This window comes from Carcharodon carcharias, chromosome 8 (genome assembly GCF_017639515.1).
Source record: "Carcharodon carcharias isolate sCarCar2 chromosome 8, sCarCar2.pri, whole genome shotgun sequence".
Taxonomy (NCBI): domain Eukaryota; kingdom Metazoa; phylum Chordata; class Chondrichthyes; order Lamniformes; family Lamnidae; genus Carcharodon; species Carcharodon carcharias.
This window is the reverse complement of record NC_054474.1, coordinates 87628699-87645414: the sequence shown is the minus strand read 5'-3', so window position 1 is coordinate 87645414 and position 16716 is coordinate 87628699. Positions and strand designations below refer to the sequence as shown.

The 16716-nt window shown below is 44.7% G+C and overlaps 1 protein-coding gene and 1 long non-coding RNA gene across 11 annotated transcripts in view; one reads left to right on the top strand and one right to left on the bottom strand.

Annotated features, from left to right (window-relative positions):
* Positions 1-16716, bottom strand: part of LOC121281137 (janus kinase and microtubule-interacting protein 2-like) — a 294067-nt gene that overhangs the window by 98661 nt on the left and 178690 nt on the right. For all 6 annotated transcript variants that reach the window (XR_005943821.1, XM_041193858.1, XM_041193856.1 and 3 more), the window contains 3 exons: positions 16470-16610; positions 14118-14174; positions 11116-11241 (listed from right to left, as the gene is read on the bottom strand). Coding sequence is in view for 5 of the 6 variants with exons in the window: in XM_041193858.1 (XP_041049792.1) it covers positions 11116-11241; positions 14118-14174; positions 16470-16610 (324 nt within the window). In the remaining variant the exon portion in view is untranslated. The remainder of the gene's footprint in view (positions 1-11115; positions 11242-14117; positions 14175-16469; positions 16611-16716) is intronic.
* Positions 1-16716, top strand: part of LOC121281139 — a 66205-nt gene that overhangs the window by 19440 nt on the left and 30049 nt on the right. For 3 of the 5 annotated variants that reach the window (XR_005943825.1, XR_005943824.1, XR_005943823.1), the window contains exon 4: positions 925-1043. This is a non-coding gene — a long non-coding RNA (uncharacterized LOC121281139). Of the gene's footprint in view, positions 1-924; positions 1044-3033; positions 3172-11164; positions 11349-16716 lie in introns of those variants that run through there. The other 2 variants (XR_005943822.1, XR_005943826.1) reach the window with 2 other exon arrangements.

The following is a 16716-nucleotide window of genomic DNA, read 5'->3' as shown; positions in this document are numbered from 1 at the left end:
AAAAGTATTCACAACGGAAACTTGGTCCAGTGTCAATAACGCGGCCTTATTTCATAATGTGATGTCAAACACCAAAGCTGCTAGTAGCAATGGTTCGCAATGATAAAGGAAAAACTGTTGATGATAATGGAAGATAAAGACTTCAACAGTAGGACTCAGATGAGAACACACAGTAAGTGGAAAAAGTATTAGCTGTTCTTATCAAGTGCTAGAGCTGAAGCAAATTCAAAATTTGCCACAACCATAATAGAGCTCATTAGATTTAATTTAGTGAACATATAAATTTGGCCCAATTTGGGTGATATTTTCTCTCAAAATTCACTCAACTTGTTCTCAGGGATGAGGGACTTAAGTTCTATGGAGAGATTAGAGAAGTTGGTTTTGTTCTCCTTAGAGCAAAGGAAGTGGAGATTTAATAGGCGTGTTCATAATTAGGGAAGTTTTGTTAGAGTACCTGAGGAGAAACTGTTTTCACTGACAAGAGAGTCAATAGCCAAAGGATATGCATTTAAGATAATTGGTACCAAGTGGGAGGTGAAGAGGCTTTTTTTAAGCAATGTGTTATAATAATCTGGAATACACTACCTGCAAGGGCGGTGGAAGCAGGTTCATTAGAACCTTTCAAGAAGGAATTAGATATATGCTCCAAAAGGAAAAAGACTTTGAGAAAAGAGCAGGGGAGTGGATAATTGGATGGTTTGTTCAAAGAGCCTCCAGTGGGCCAAATAACCTCTTTGTACACTGTAAGATCCTATGATTCTATAACTCCATTCAAAAAATGGCTGTCTGTGGGGACAGAAGCACTAAGTATTCACTGGCTCAAGTATGCCTCCCTTCCTTTACTATCAGTGACAGGTAGTGGGTGAGTGATTGTGAATGAGTGCATCTTCAGTCTCAATCACTATTCTTTCTCTTCCATAACAGCACACAAGTACCAGGTGGACCTACCATGAGATCACTCCTGTTGAGGAGGCAATGCTGACAATAATCGAGATGGGAGTGGCCCATGGCCATAGGCAGAGCAAGAGACATCTCAACTTGAGGTATGCAGCCATTTCAGCTTCCTTCCATATCCGCAACTAATTCCGATCTATAATTCCTCCAAACGTACCCTTACTCATGAGCTCCATATGGTCTCATTACATACATCCTCCTGCAGTAGCCACATGTGTTGCAAACTAACCCTCCCTTTACCACTGCATCAAGATCCATCTGGTTCCCCCCAGAGGAACCAAAAGAGGAGGAAAGGCCACCTCACCCTTCCCAGAGTAGGAAGAGGAGGAGGAGAAGAGAGCGGGGAAGAAGGCACTGTATTAATTTTTACCATTGTTGCTGCTCAGAGATTAGCACTATGCATAAATTAGAACCTAGGATACAACAGGGATACAACAGTAGCATACCGGGCACAAGTGGACAATCTATTAGGTAGGATCCTAGATTCCTTCATTAAGCATCCCAGTGTGGCCTTGGGGCAAGTCACTAGCTGTAGGCCCCGGTAACATTGCCAGCATTATTTGGGGAAGCTGAAACTGTTTGTCTAGTGTTCCTACCGTCCATTATTGCTATGGTACAAATGACAGGAAATATGTCAGATCCGTGGTTCACACAAATTATAGCAGATGCATTGTTGTTTATGCGATCTGCTCCTATAGATGGTGAACAGCATAACAAGTAGTTGAAAGGCAGGCGGAGACTGTGCAACTAACTGCAACAAAACAGTGGGACTAATTTAGAGGTACAATTCTATAGCCTAATTATCTCTTGATTAGAGAAGGGAAGAACAGGGAGAGTAGGTAGAGAGAAACTATTTCCATTAGCAGCAGGGTCAGTAACTGGAGCATCCTAGTTTAAGATAATTGGCAAAAACTTTAGGAGTGGGGAAGGGGTGAGGGGGTGGTGGGAAGGGGTGAGGGGGTGGTGGGAAGGGGTGAGGGGGTGGTGGAAAGAGAAGGAAACATTTTTATATACAGCAAGTTGTTGGGATCTGGAATCCACCTTTTGAAAGGGTAGTGGAAGCAGATTAATTAACAATTTTGAAAAGGAAAGTGGATATATATTTAAAGAGGACAAACTTGCAGGCTATGAGAAAAAAAGAGTAAGGGAGTGAGAATAATCATATAGCTCTTTCAGGGCTGGCACAGGCATGATGGGCTGAATGGCCTTCTTCTGTGATGAAAATCAATGATTCTAAAAGCCACAGTTCCAGCCAATTGCTTGTTCAGGGCTACTCTTTGGAGTACAGGGACACATATCTACAACTCTGCTTCTGACTTCAACTGCAGGACCAAGGGTGCCATTAAAGTTCTAGGTAAATGGAGCTACTTCACTTCTTGGAAGCTTACAAAGTTGACTCATTCTCCATATGAATGGGAGAGGGCTAAATTGACAGGGGAAGAAAGGGAAACAACATGAAAAAGTCTGCCTGAAATAGGAGGTGACTTAATGCATTACAAATAGTACCTTTGTAATGGACTTCAATGGAAATAGCAAATGGTTTTCACAGTTTCCTAGATATAAGCAGCTACCTGTGGTAAATGCAGACATGCAATGGTGGACATGCTATTATTTCTGGAAGATTTATAAGTTTTGGGCCTGTCTTAGATATTCATTAGGTACAGTGGTCTTGGCCATTCCTGTTAGTACCATGTGTTCAGAGGTGTGTCCATACTGCCCAGCATCTAGTGACATGATAGTGTAACCTAAGGGTGGGACAATAGTACTGCCTTATGATTGGAACTAGATATCATGTCTTTAACATATGGCCTCATGTGAAGTTCTCCATTCTTTCCAAATGCGGACTGAAAAATTGTACATTCGAATTGTTACCTTGCTTTATTACAGTCAGCAAACCAACATAAAGAGCAATCACTTCTCACCTTAATCAACTAACTACAAAAGCCTTCTCAAGAACAAGAAAAATAATATGATAATGACATGCTATCCTCATTATCAGACTATTAAATTTTCCTTATCTGCCTTCTAATTCTGACTGGTTCTAGGTTTGAAATATGCAACTTTCCTTTTGCTCCCCAGATCTTGATTTGCAAGTTGCCAGACTACACAATTATGGAACAGGGTGTCTGCAGAAAGAGTCAAATTCTCATCCAAAATCCACTAAGCCTATTCAGCCCTGATTTGGTGTGAGAACAGCAGAAGCAAAAGGAGAGGCAGACAGTTTAATTGACTGTTCTACTGATGAGTCAATGAGTGTGCAAAAAGGTGGAGGGACAGGCTTCCTACGAGCTGGTAACTCAGAGAGAAGAGAGCAAAGGTGCACAGCCAGTCAGCTTAATATTTGTCCAGGATGCAATTCCCAACACCACCCCACCCCCAACCTGGGAGTGTTCACCTTTGGTACAGGATTTTCCCGTTGGCGTCCGGGGGCGGGACCTGCAAGCCGACACGTAAAATGACAGGTGGTGACGTCGGGCAAGCGCACAATGATCTCTGATGCGCGTCTGCCATTAATTAACGGGCCACTTAAGGCCCTTGAGGCACCAAGTGAGGATGATTTTTCAGGGACCATGTGATCTTCGGGTCGTCGCGCAGGCGTAACAGGCAGGTGGGTAGGAGATATTTGTATAAACCTCATCCACAGCAGGATAAGAGGGCTCAGTGGGGTCGCAAGTGTGCTCTGTCAAATATTTGATTTGGAAAGTTACTGATACTTGCCTAAGTGAGCTGAAATACTTCAAAATGCATACCAGCTGCTTGGACAGGACTCTCAACCTTCAGGTCAGCATTCTGCAGTGAAGAATCATTTTGGGGCCTGCAGGTTTCAGGAAGCCTTCCCTTAGCCTGGGAGTGGGAGTTAAACTCTCAACTGGAGGCACCTCCTCTAAGAGGAAGGGAGGGTTAGAAGGGGGAGGAGGCCAGGCATGCATATTCAGCTTCCAGGGGAGGCACCTTTGGGAGGAGAGGCACAAGGGGTGCAGGGCCAAGAGGTAGTCCAAGGCAGAAGGGGCTGCAGAAGACACCACTATCCTGCTGCCAGGGTTTATAGGTGGCGAAGCAGCTACCTCAATATTCTGTTGAAGGGTCATTCGGACTCGAAACGTTAACTGTGCTCCCCTTCACAGATGCTGCCAGACTTGCTGAGTTTTTCCAGGTATTTTTGTTTTTGTTTTGGATTTCCAGCATCCGCAGTTTTTTGCTTTTACCTCAATATGTCTGAGGTGCAGTGAGGAAGGTGGCTCTGTCTCTCAAGGGATACAGTCAACTATATCTGTCAGATGTTGGGCCTAAGATCTCCGCTAACTGTTTGGGTGGACAGCCCATGCCAGTGGCTCCAAAGGTCGCAGCTGCCCACAACTTCTATGCCTCTGGCTCCTTCCAGGGCTCGGTGGGTGATCTTTGCTGTGTCTCCCAATCAGCTGTCCACACTTGTGTCAAGCAGGTTTCAGACGCTCTGTTTAGGCATGCACTGACCTTCATCCATTACCAGGCAAGCCAGACACAGTGAGTCAGTGGCTTCGCAGCCATTGCTGGCTTCCCCCTTGTCCAGGGTGCAATAGACTGCACACATGTGGCCATCAAGGTACCAGGAGGTGAGCCCAGTGCCTTTGTCAACAGGAAAGGCTTCCACTCCATGAACGTGCAGATAGTGCGTGATCGCAGGATGCTGATTTTACAAGCCTGTGCAAGGTACCCAGGCAGCTACCACAATGCCTACATCATCAGACACTCCCATGTGCCGGGGCTCTTCAGTGCTCTCAAAGGGGCTATTCCCTCAGTAGGTGGCTCATGACGCCTCACCACCATCCAAGAACAGAAGCTGAGCAGCAGTATAATAGGAGCCATGCCTCCACAAGGGCTGCGGTGGGGAGAGCCATCAGTCTTCTGAAAATGCGCTTCCGATGCCTGGACTGTTCAGGGGACACACTCCAGTACCCCCCAGATCATCTGTCGCTGATAGTGGTTGCATGCTGCGCTCTCCACAATCTTGCGCTGGAAAGGGGCGACACTGTAGACGAAGAAGATGTAGATGCAATAGATGCAGCTGTACATGATGACTCCAGCAGTGAGTCTGAGGATGAGCACACAGGGAAATGCTGAGGGGGTAGATGCTGACCCAGGCATACTCCAGGGAGGCAAGGACACCCGGGAGGCTTTAATCCAATGAACCTTCAGCTAGCACACCACATATGGACCTCCAGCACAAGCCTGGGCTGCAGGCTCCATACTCTATTCCTGAGTGCTAAATCTGCCTGGATATGAACATTAAATAACGGCCTTGTCAATAAAGCTGAATGTCACACAAATCACTCATAACACTACTGGTAACCATCCACCTGCAGAAGAAATGAGGCACCCTCAACTATGGTGACATGTCTGAATTTAATGGTATAACAAAAGGAACCTAAGAAAATAAAATTACCAAGGTGTTAAACATCACACCAACTCATAAAAACCTCATTGCAGGCCAACACAAAAGCACCAGTGATAAACCCATGGTGTGCCTAAGGTGCCTTATGTTTATGCTTTTGGGTGCTACGTCTTGGTGCTTCCCCCTCACTGGGAGTGGCATCTGAGCCAGCCTGCTCACTCTGCTGTCCTGATGGCCTCGATGACCTTGGCGACCGTCCTCTGGCCCGTGGAGCCTGTGCTGGCCCCGCCTGGGAGGGAGCTGCCAGTTATCCAGTTATCGCAGTCTCATCGGATGCAACAGTCACTGGCAGACGGGCTGTCGCCCTCATATGGAGCACCCTGAGAGGAGCCCACAGAGACGACAGGCAGCTGCTGCACCGATGTGAGGTTGCTTCGGGCCCCCATGCTCACCATGGATGAATGGGCACCGAGCTGAGAAACATGGTGCCCAGGCCATCTCCCACACTGGCACTGACCAGCTGAGGTCAATGCCGATGTGAGGGCTTGCTGGTCCATGTGCATCCCCAGGATGCCCTGATGGGTCTCCTGGAGGAGCGTCTCCACGAGAGTCACCACTCTCTCCATGGGGGAGGCATGGCACTCGGCCATGAGGCTCATTGCATCAGCAATGGTCCACGTGGACTCCTCCACCACAGACATCGAGCCAAGCATAGCCTCATGTATCTCCACCAGATGCTCCAGCACACCCTGCCACATCTCCTGCGTTTGCTGCATCACGGGCAACTCCATAGGCACATTATCAGTCACTGACTGAGCATGTGCCTGGTCTCCAGCAGTCCTCCAACTGCAGGCGCCATGGGCACTCTCTGTCACTGCCAGTTCCTCCAGCGACTGCGAAGTGCCCTCACCATTGTGCCCCGGGACACTAGCCGATGATCGAATTCCCACCAAGGTGCTAGTAGCTGCGCTGGTACCTGCCTGGCAGAGGTGTTGTGACGCTAGTGAGTCCAAGACTTCAGGGTCTTCAGGTGTGAGAGGGAGCTCCTGCTGCTCCTCCTCCCAGCCCTGCTCCGATGATGCTGAAAGGAAGGAAAAAGGACATTTGATCAGACAACGTCAATGTGCATCCCTGTCCCCCAGATCATTGAGCACTCATCCTTCCCTAAGCAACGGTCAAGCCATGTTGCAAACTTTAATCACTGAACATTCAGCACTGCCATGGCTGTTGGGAGAACGCATGGCACCTCACCAGATCTAGGTACTCCTGCTCGAACCGGGTAAATATCGCCACCCACTCGGCAGCATTATGTACATTCTTCTCCTGAAAAGGAGAGAAGAGCATTGATTAATGCTACTTGTACCTGGTTCTCTTCACGGACGGCCCACCCCAACCAGAGTGGGACATTGCAGGGTTCCAGTGCCTCCTCACCCCGCTGCTGCCGAACACGCACACAAAGATGCCAGACTCACCCCCACCTCTCCCACCGCCGCCAACCACCCCCTCCCTAGCCAATTGCTGCCTACATCACATATGACACCACACAGTCTAACCTTCCATAGCAAGGAGGTGCAAGCATGTGGAGCACAAAGGGCAGCAGATCAATTGGTGCCAACGCCACCTTGAAGCTCCCCTCCCAGCATCTCATCATCCTGACTTTGACATGCCCTATTGTTCCAGCATTGCGCCTAGGTGCAGCTCCTCCAGGTTGTTCCCAAAACAGTGATGTGGGTCTCAGTGTACCACATGCTGCAGGTGCAGAACCTATCTCTTTACCACCCTCTCAGGGTGACCTTGGCATGGGCAATATCTCCAGGCCCACCCAGTGAGGGACAAATGCTGTCAGTGATTCAATGCAGTCACTTCACTCAGACTTGAGGAGTGTGTGTGGGGCTGCCAGGGGGGAAAGCCTACCTGCTGGGTTGTGACCAATGTCAACATGGTATTCACCCTTCCTGAGCGCAAGAGGTTGTTGAAGCGCTTGTGGCACTGGATCCAGGTGCGTTGCATGACGTTGTGGGAGTTCACGATCACTGCCACCAACTCCCAGGCATGCTTGGTCATGTGGTGGGGGGGCTGGGGTGCAGGGGGGTGGGGGGGCCTCCTCCTCTCGTCCTGGGGTACGAGGACCTCCCACTGTGCTGCCGCCTCCTTGAGGAGGGCAGCAAGGCAATCGTCTGAAAAACGAGGGGCACAGTGCCTCCTGCCCTACACTCCTACCTGGTCTGGTCACCAGCAGCGCTCTGGGGAGCCCTTCCACTGGCCATGATTCACAGCCTTTGAAAGGCTGCAGCAGCTTTTTAAAACAGGCTGCCGGGTCACCATTGGACCCTGCGATCACTGCAGTCCCACCGCCGCCCGCCCACTCCCACTGTCCTCGGGAGCTGCAATTCACACTGGGCGGATCTTAATTGGCCCGCACACATAAAATGGCAGCGTGGACCCGATCTTAGGCGGCAATCGGGTCTGCGCCCGCCTGCACCTGTTCCCGCTCCACCCGCCTGACAGGCAGAAAATTCTGCCCTGGGGAACTTTCCTAACCTCATAATCTAAAACTCCCTGTGAGTTTCTGAAGCCATTGTTGGAAACTTGAGTCTGCCTCTGATCTGGGAACACTTGATAGGGACATATATAGAGAGTTCTATTCTCCAAGTTACATCCATCCTCCAAAGCTCTCCTCCCTCACTCATTGATGGACTGTGCTTGCTGTACTGCTTTGCATTTGCAAACTATCCATGATGAGTACACTTGCAATGTTGCAGTTGAGATTGGCTGTGTAACCACAGCATCATAAGTACAGCCAGTGAGGATCATTTTAATATATATCACAGGCAAAAAATGGACGATGATGACTTCACAGCTTTACAACTTGGCCCGTTTTCTTTTCTATTGCTGGAAAGGATTAATAATATATTCGGCACCGGCTTTCTGCAGTGTTACAAGTTTTGGGACCTGATCAAAGTTAAATGGCAATTAAATTATCCACAGGAAGTGCAGTGAGAGGAAGCCAAACAGAGTTCATTCCAACCACAACACTGAAGTACAGAGGAACTACTTTTAAACCACTTGTCCCATTTAACATCTTTATTTCCATCATTGTGCTTGGATCCCTTCAACAACACATTATTTTCCTGCTGACAGCAAGTGAGCTGCTTGCAATGTTGTTGTAGTTGTTACTCGGTATCCAGTCACTGAGAAGTATGCAAGGAAGTCCACTTTTTATTTTATTCCTCCTCATTTTTGTTCCATTGCTCTCATGATTTCCTGTGCTTGGTCAGTTGTGTCTCCATATTCCAATCCACAAAAAAATGACATCTTCCACCATGACAGGATGAAAATTCAGCAAAATATAAAAACATCAGTGTAACTAAGGAGTTAACTGATCTGTCTGCTGGGGATCCACGTGTTTGTACAGATCTGGTTGGCATAATTGGATGGTGAAGTGGCCTCATGGCTTGGATGTATTTATACAAAATCAAAATGGCGAGAGGTACACCTTTCGCGCTGGTAAGACTGACATTTATCATCATTGCTAACAGCTGGTTGACCTGCTTGGCCATTTCAGAGAGCAATCAACTACATTGGTCATATATAAGTCAGAGGGTGTACGGAGAGGAGTTTCCCTTCCTTCCCTAAAGGACATTAGTGGAGCAGCTGAGTTTTAAGTAGCAATCCATCAGCTTCATGGTCACTTTTACCAATAGCTGCTCTTTATTTTAAAATTTTTAAAACTGAATTCAAATACTCAGACTGCCACTGTAGAATTTAAACTCTCAATCTCTGGATTATTTCCCCAGGCCTCGCAATTACTTGTTCAGTAACACAACTTACTAAACTGCCATACCAATGAACATGCATATGTTAAATCTGTACGTGTCGAATGCGGGTCTTGGGATTGAAAAGCAAACTGGCAGGTTTGTGGTAGCTTTCCATTAGTGTTTCTACATAACTCAAAATGGTGGCAATAATTACCTATTCTCTTCCACATCAACAAAACTGCTCTATAATTTATAGCCTAACATTCACTCAGTGCTATTACAAAGGTCAGCAATGTTATGAGTTCAGGTTCCGCTTCAAGGCATTCAAATTTGAATCAGAAGTTTGAATTTATCTGAATTCACTTGCAAGGTATACATCATGTGGAGAATAATGAACAGCTAGTAGTAATTGCATGGAAATTCACCAGATGATTAGCAGTGGGACTGTAAAGCAGGTATCTGGTCAAACAGTTCAGAAACAGATAACTTGTCATTTAGTTGGACCCTTGAGTTTGGATTGCTCTATGTAACCCTCTGAACACAGTTCACTGTTATAAATCAAACATTTACTCACCTTGATAAAGTAATAAATCCTATGTTATGAGGATCAAATTGATAGTGTCCCATGTGATGGAAGACTTCAAAGATTCCTTTCATAGATTCAGATGGGATTGTGAACCACAAGAATCACCTGAATTCCAAAGGGGATCAAAGCCTTGAACTCACTTCAGAGTAGATACTGTGGTCTGCAGAGCGGGACTTTTGTTCAATTTGAAACTCTTCAGTATCACACCCAGGCCACTCTCCTACTGACACTGATGCATTAACCGCAAGGTTAATGATCTTGGTGCAATCAACATATATAATCAGTCGGGCACTGCACATTTATCAAAAGAAATATATCTGTTTCCTACTAGGAAATCATATCATTAGTTTATAGTATGGAGAATTTAAAAATAACAGGGGAGAATTTTCAAAAAGGTCACATATTGTCAAAGTTTACACATCCTCACAAACTCCTTGAACCCTACTGTGGTAGTCTGATCCAAAGCTGATGGTGTGTAACATGTTTTTATCCATCTGTTAGCCTTTATGCTCTTTATTGTAAATACTACTAGCATAAAAAATATGAAACAAAGTGGAAGAAATGACAGAATCCCACCTGAGTGTAGCCATTGGACATTTAGCCATTTAAGTAATGATGATTTACTTATTTTCAATGGGCCTTATTCCTTATTTGCTGCTAGAATACATACTTATAAACAATATTCAGCTATTTATATTTGTAACAAGTAGGCATTAATTATTAAAAGTTCTGAATTAAATGGGACAAATTTTTCTCTTTTTAGATAAATGTTTCTTTGCATTGAAACAAGGAGGTGTCAATGTGTCAGCTTTAAGCACTTCCAATTTAGGAATAGTATGGGTTGGATGAAAAGTCTATACTTTTCTATTAAGTGATTCTAAGCATGTACAATAAGCACCAGATGAAGAGTAAAGTTTGCTCTATAGCAACAAGCCTTAAAACATAATCACAACGCAACACTCCCCAAAGGAACAATCCCTATAACATTGGTGTGAGGTTCTCCCATTTCCCATCCTGACTGTTTTAGCTCTTCTGAAAGTATCAGCTTGTGCTTCCTAGAACTGAATTGAACGTAACTCACCTCATGTAGATTGCTCACAGGCAGCAGAGGAAGGACACTTTCAATTCATCAGATTGATCAGTGTTCTAGAGGTGAATGGGCATTGAACTGAAATTCATTGTGCCTCCAATCCTCAGATTTTGCATCAATATACAATATTAGCTAAATGTGTTACTTAGAAAGATTATTGATTTACCAAAAAAGAAAAGAAATTCCAGACCAGCTCAGTTTGCTTTATTTGTGTTTGCACTACTCAGTGTCACTCTTCTTGCATTTCAGTAGCCTCCTATTACCATCATATGTACAATTGCTGTAAACTTTAAAATCAACATTTCTTTCACTCTTTGGCACTAACAACTTCTATTGAGTTATGTCATTTACTCACTTCATTCAAATCATCCTCTGGTGTTGCTGGTGTCCTGTCTGTTCTGTAGGAAGCCAAGGAGGATGTTTCCGAATCCATTGATTCTTCATCAAATCCAAAACACGTTTCTACCACATGTCTCTGTGGCTGGAAGAGGAGAGAAAAAAACTACTATTCTCAAATGATAGGGGCTCCATCTCTCACCCACCCCTCAGAAGAGATACAAATGTAAAAATAAGTGCCACTGGCTCTGATTCATGTGCATTGTTATGTATTAACTCCTGGAAGTTTGGAAACAATAACATTATTTTACACAGATACAGGATGTTGACATCAAATATATTTCTCAAATCTCATGTGCTGTGGAACAATACATTGTTAGCTGGGTACACTGGCTGTAGCACAGTAGTGAATGATGTGGCACCCAGGATACTTAGGTATACATGCGCATAACAATATAGTCCCTAATTCTTTTTATAATGATATAACATACATCAAATGGTGATTTTGAAACATTTATATTTCAGTTACACTTAAATGACCCGAGAGTAGAATTTGACTTAGCAGGCACTTTCAGCATTGTAAAACAAAGAAACAGAAACTTGTGGCTTCTTTGGGCAGAATCTTCTGAGGAGCAGCAGTCACTGTTGGATTGCCACTCTGCTCCTAATGTTTTCATGAGAACAAGATACAGACTGGCACTAGGGGAAAAAATACAAAATGGAGGACAGAGTTCATGGTCTGAAGTTGTTGAGCTCAATGTTGAGTCCTGAAGGCTGTTAAGTGCCTAATTGGAAAATGAGATGCTGTTCCTCAAGCTTGCATTGGGCTTCACTGGAATATTGCAGCAGGCCGAAGACAGAAATGAGAACATGAGAGCAAGGTGGTGAATTGAATTGGCAAATGACCAGAAGGTCAGGGTCATGCTTCTAGGCTGAACAGAGGTATTCTGCAAAATGGTTACCCAATCCGTGTTTGGTCTCCCCCATGTTAAGAATTTTGCAGTGTTGAGGAGCCCAATGTTTGCTTTCACACACCTTTATTATGTTATTAACATCCATTCTGAACCAATAATTTGTTTCTTTAATACTACCATTCCCACTTGCTTTGCCTTTTGTTCCATGACATCTTTGTAATTTAATCTCCCTTGCCCTCTAACCTATCCTTGACCTTCCTTTTTTGCTCCACCTGACCCTCCCCTTTTATCAACAGCATAAAGTCCATCACATTACTACCTCTCTTCAGCTCCGAAGAAGAGTATTATCGGACTCGAAAAGTTAACTCTGTTTCTCTCTCTGCAGATACTGCCAGACCTGTTGAGTTTTTCCAGCAAGCACTTTCTGTTTTTATTTCAGATCTCCAGCATTTGCAGTATTTTGTTTTCATTTAAGCGTGGGTAAGGTAAGTGGATACGGGGATAGGGTGGGTAAAGGGGTATGATAGGTGAGATGTGGGGTTAAGAGGATAAGGTGGTAGGCGGGTAGAGTAGCAGGCTGGTGAGGTGGCAGGGTGACAGATGGATGAGGTGGCAGGTGGGTGAGGTGATAGGGTAACAAATAGAGGTGGCAGCTGAGCGGGGTGGCAAGTGGGTGAGGTGGTAGGATGATAAGTGAGTGAGGGAATAGGTGGATCGGGAGTAGTCTGGTCAGGTTGCGGGGGGAGTCGGGTGATGGGGGCTAGTTAATTTGGGTTGGGGGAAGGCATGGGGTGTAAAAGAGAGGGGTTCAAGGGGGAAGTCAGTGTGAGTGATTATAGTTACCTAGGAGTTAGATTATGATTTTCCTGTCTAACATTTCCTAGGTCCACGTAAGTAAGTTGGAATTGTCCAAAGTCTCCAACTCTAAGGGTTGGAGACTTTTTTGGAGGGTCCCAGGGAGCAGGGGAATTGCCCATCAAAGTTCAGACTTCCCTGGCAATTCCCAAAGAGTCCTTACATTGGGACTTCTGAGGGTCCCCTGGCACATCTTATGGGGTATGTCTGGTCTCCAACTATCTGGTGATCTGGGCCTATGTTTTCGCAGGTGAATAGTTTCCTTCAGATGCTTTTTCTGTTGTTACTTAAAAGTACTCAACTTAATAAGCTTCAACAAAGTTATGGTTGGGAGTCTATGTCACATCTTCCATTCATTAAAAAAATTAAAGGATACTTTGTAATTGGTGGACCCTTACCCACTGACTGCCTTACTGCAATAATATTACGCCACGTGTAAGTTCTCAATTCTCGGGCTATCAATGCTGGATATCTCTATATGTGCTCCTGGCATAGCTGGGTAATGGATGTCACAGTGTGGTTGCAGATGAGCTACAGTGGGTGTGTGAGGATGGTGCAAAACAGATGAACGTGACATGTCGTGACAGCAGATCTCCCAGTAGGAGTAGCTACAAGCAGCAGCAGCTCCTCACAGATGAGACGCCACATAAGGTTTATCCACATAAATATGATGTGTATATTGGGGAGATCTAGGGCAGGATTTTGAGTTTTGGACCAGAGCCCAAGTCAAATTGGGGTCACAAGCCTACACTGCATGTGAAACAGCCACCTGGCAGTGATTTTCCCCGAACTAGCCAATTACAGGCCGGAGGGTGGATTCGCCTGCCGTTCAGCTAAGGCTGGCGCACAGGCTCTCGCAGCTGGAGGACCAATAGTAGGCCTGCCAGCATGGAAGGAGCTGCAGACTGTTAGTTCAGTAGGTGTCTCCATCTTCAGGTGTCCTCTCTGCAACTTTTTAAACTTTTAAATTAAAAAGTGGGCTCAAGCAACCAGGCCACCATTGTCGGGGGGTGCCCCTCCACAGGGCAGCCTGTGGCCAGGCAGGCAAGAAACGGTTTCAAAATCTGTCTGGAGCACTGCCTGCCGTCCATGCAGCCTGCCACCAGGAGGCCATGTCTAGGCAGCTGGTCTAGTCCCCAGTGCCTTGGGGCTGGGTGGGGGTGTCCCTCAAACAAGCCAGTATAACAAGCTACAGGAATTTTAAATGGGTATAAAAATCACCCTTATCTCTGTGCCACGCAGTATCAATTACCTTCATATGCTTTGAACTTCGTTTGTGTCTCTTGCGACGAAGCAGTCGTTCTCGATCCTAAAAATAGGGAGATTCACAAAGTTGAAATTGAGTGTGTTACAGAAAACCCCTCTGAAATCATTTAATTTAAAAAAATAAATCGATAGTTTCATCACATGGGAACTCCTCCCAGTTTGGACATGCAGTGGATTCCATATGCAATACAATGTTCTGTTTATACAGAAATAAAATGATTTTCAAAGCCTATACGCACATGTACGGCCTTTTCAAATGTTGCACAACATATTAGCAAAAATACATTTCTGCCTTTTATCCGTCACTGCATTTAGGGCTGCTCAGGATGCTGGCTAGCTCTGCAGTGACTAAGCCTGAAGGTGCAAATCTAATTAATTTCAACTGAATTTTCAAGTCGGCCAGATTTTAAAATATATCAAAAATATACATGCCTTCAGTAATCTTCCTAATTGCTCCACAATATTGATTCTCACTTAATACAAGGGTCCATTCTGTTTTCATAATAACACGCAACACTTTTACTCTTGGTCATGGCCCCACTACACTGCAAAGAGTCCTGCATCCCTTACCTCGAATCAGTGCATGCAGTCCTTCCCTTGAAATAGAAAAGCTATTTTTACCATTCAAAATACCGCAGAACTTCCACCTATCTCATATCTGGATCCCTTGACCCTAACTGCCTATTTCTGAAGATCAGAATCATTTATATAGTGAGGGTGATGCCGCTCACTTACATGCCTCAGGTTGGGGTTCGGGAGGTGGGGGAGGTAGCTGAATGTACTTTAGGGCTGCTGCGGATGGCTGAGTGCGGGGGAAAAAAAGTACTAACTTCTGAGTTTTGAAAATTCCTGTTCTGAAGGTTTAATGTTAACGTCTCCCTTGTCTGCCAAATTTTCCCATGCCCAGCATTACTTGGGTACAAATATTGCAAAGCACACTGCAAGATGGCAGTCCATCGTTTGCTTTCATAGTTGGACAGAAATATTGGACACAACACTGCCAATTCCATCAAGAGACCCAGAAGTCACGTCAGGTGCAGGCATAGTAGCAGAAGTCTTAAAAGCTTTAATATACGAACGTGTGAATTAGGAGCAGGAGTAGCCATTCGGCCTCTCCAGCTTGCTCTGCCATTCAACATGACCTTGGCTTATCTGATTGTGGCCTCAACTCCACATTCCACCAACCCCCGATAACCCTCGAGTCTCTTGTTAGTCAAGAATCTATCTACCTCACCCTTAAAAATATTCAATGACCTGGCCTCTGCCACTCTCTGGGGAAGAGAGTTGCAAAGACTCATGACCTTCTGAGAGAAAACGTTTCTTTTCATCTCTGTCTTAAGTGGGCAACCCTTTACTTTTAAACTGTGTCCCCTAGTTCTAGTCACTCCCACAAGGGGAAACATCCTTTCAGCATCCACCCTGTCAAGTTGTTGTTGGAACATTGGAATATTGGAATGTTTAAATGCTGGGATTTTAATTTAATTTCAATTTAATTTAATTAATTTAGACATTAGAACAGTGTTTACATTTCACTCAAGAAAGGCAATTGTGTTGTGTGAAGATAAACATATGAAGGTTTAAAGCATTCAAATGAAATTCCTTCATCTATAGTTTTAACTGAAACATTAACTACTTTAAAATAAACAGCTTAATGTATCCATTAAAATAGTAGGTCAAGAAATGTCACAGGAACATATTAAGCATCCACATATTATTCTTCACACAATGACATTTCAAGCATTAATACCAGAATAAAGCAATAACATTTCCCTTTATTCTATTAAATAATTACTGGGGAGTGCTCTGTGCTCATGTTTACACATCAAGTACATAGAAAGAGAATCCCTTCAAGATTTTTGTGTCATTGAAAATATTTATATTTATTACAAAGATTAATAAGTGTCCTTTGATTACATTTGTTTACTAGAATCAACTCAATGTGTATGAAATGTATACCACAGCTTCTTTAAATATGTTATGCATCGCTTGAAACAATAGTTCTTCTGCATACAGAGTGGGAAGATGCTGATTCGGTGCACTGCTCCTCAACCTGGACTGTGCCGGGGGGGGGAGATGCTGGCTGAGGGCCTGAGTGTTTTCTGGAGCATTGGAAATTTGCATCACTGCTGAGCCATGATTGAGTGGCTTCTGCCAGCTAACGAAATTTGAGCACTGGTTACGCAAACTGCAGAGGCAGAGATGTGGCAACCAACGCCAGGAAGAAAACTGAGAGTGCTTACTCCACATTGGTGGGTGGATGCTCTCAGCAATAAAGAAATGATGGCGGGTTATAATAATATCACAAGACCCAAGTAACAAGTAACAGAGTGAGACTTACCCTAGTCAAGTCATCAATGATGTTCTGCTGTTCAAGAACTTGAAGCTTTAAAAATTCTACTTCCTGTTCTTCATGAGCTTGGTCAAGATCATTTAAGGAACGTAATTTCTTCAGAGGTGGATGACAACTGATTTTCTCTTTCTACAGGAGAGAAAAATTTAAAAGGCACTAGTAAAGAAAAAGGGCAGTTACATGTGTTCCTTTGGGAAGCTAGCTTTTCCTTGCTTGGGGGGTAGTGGCAATGCTG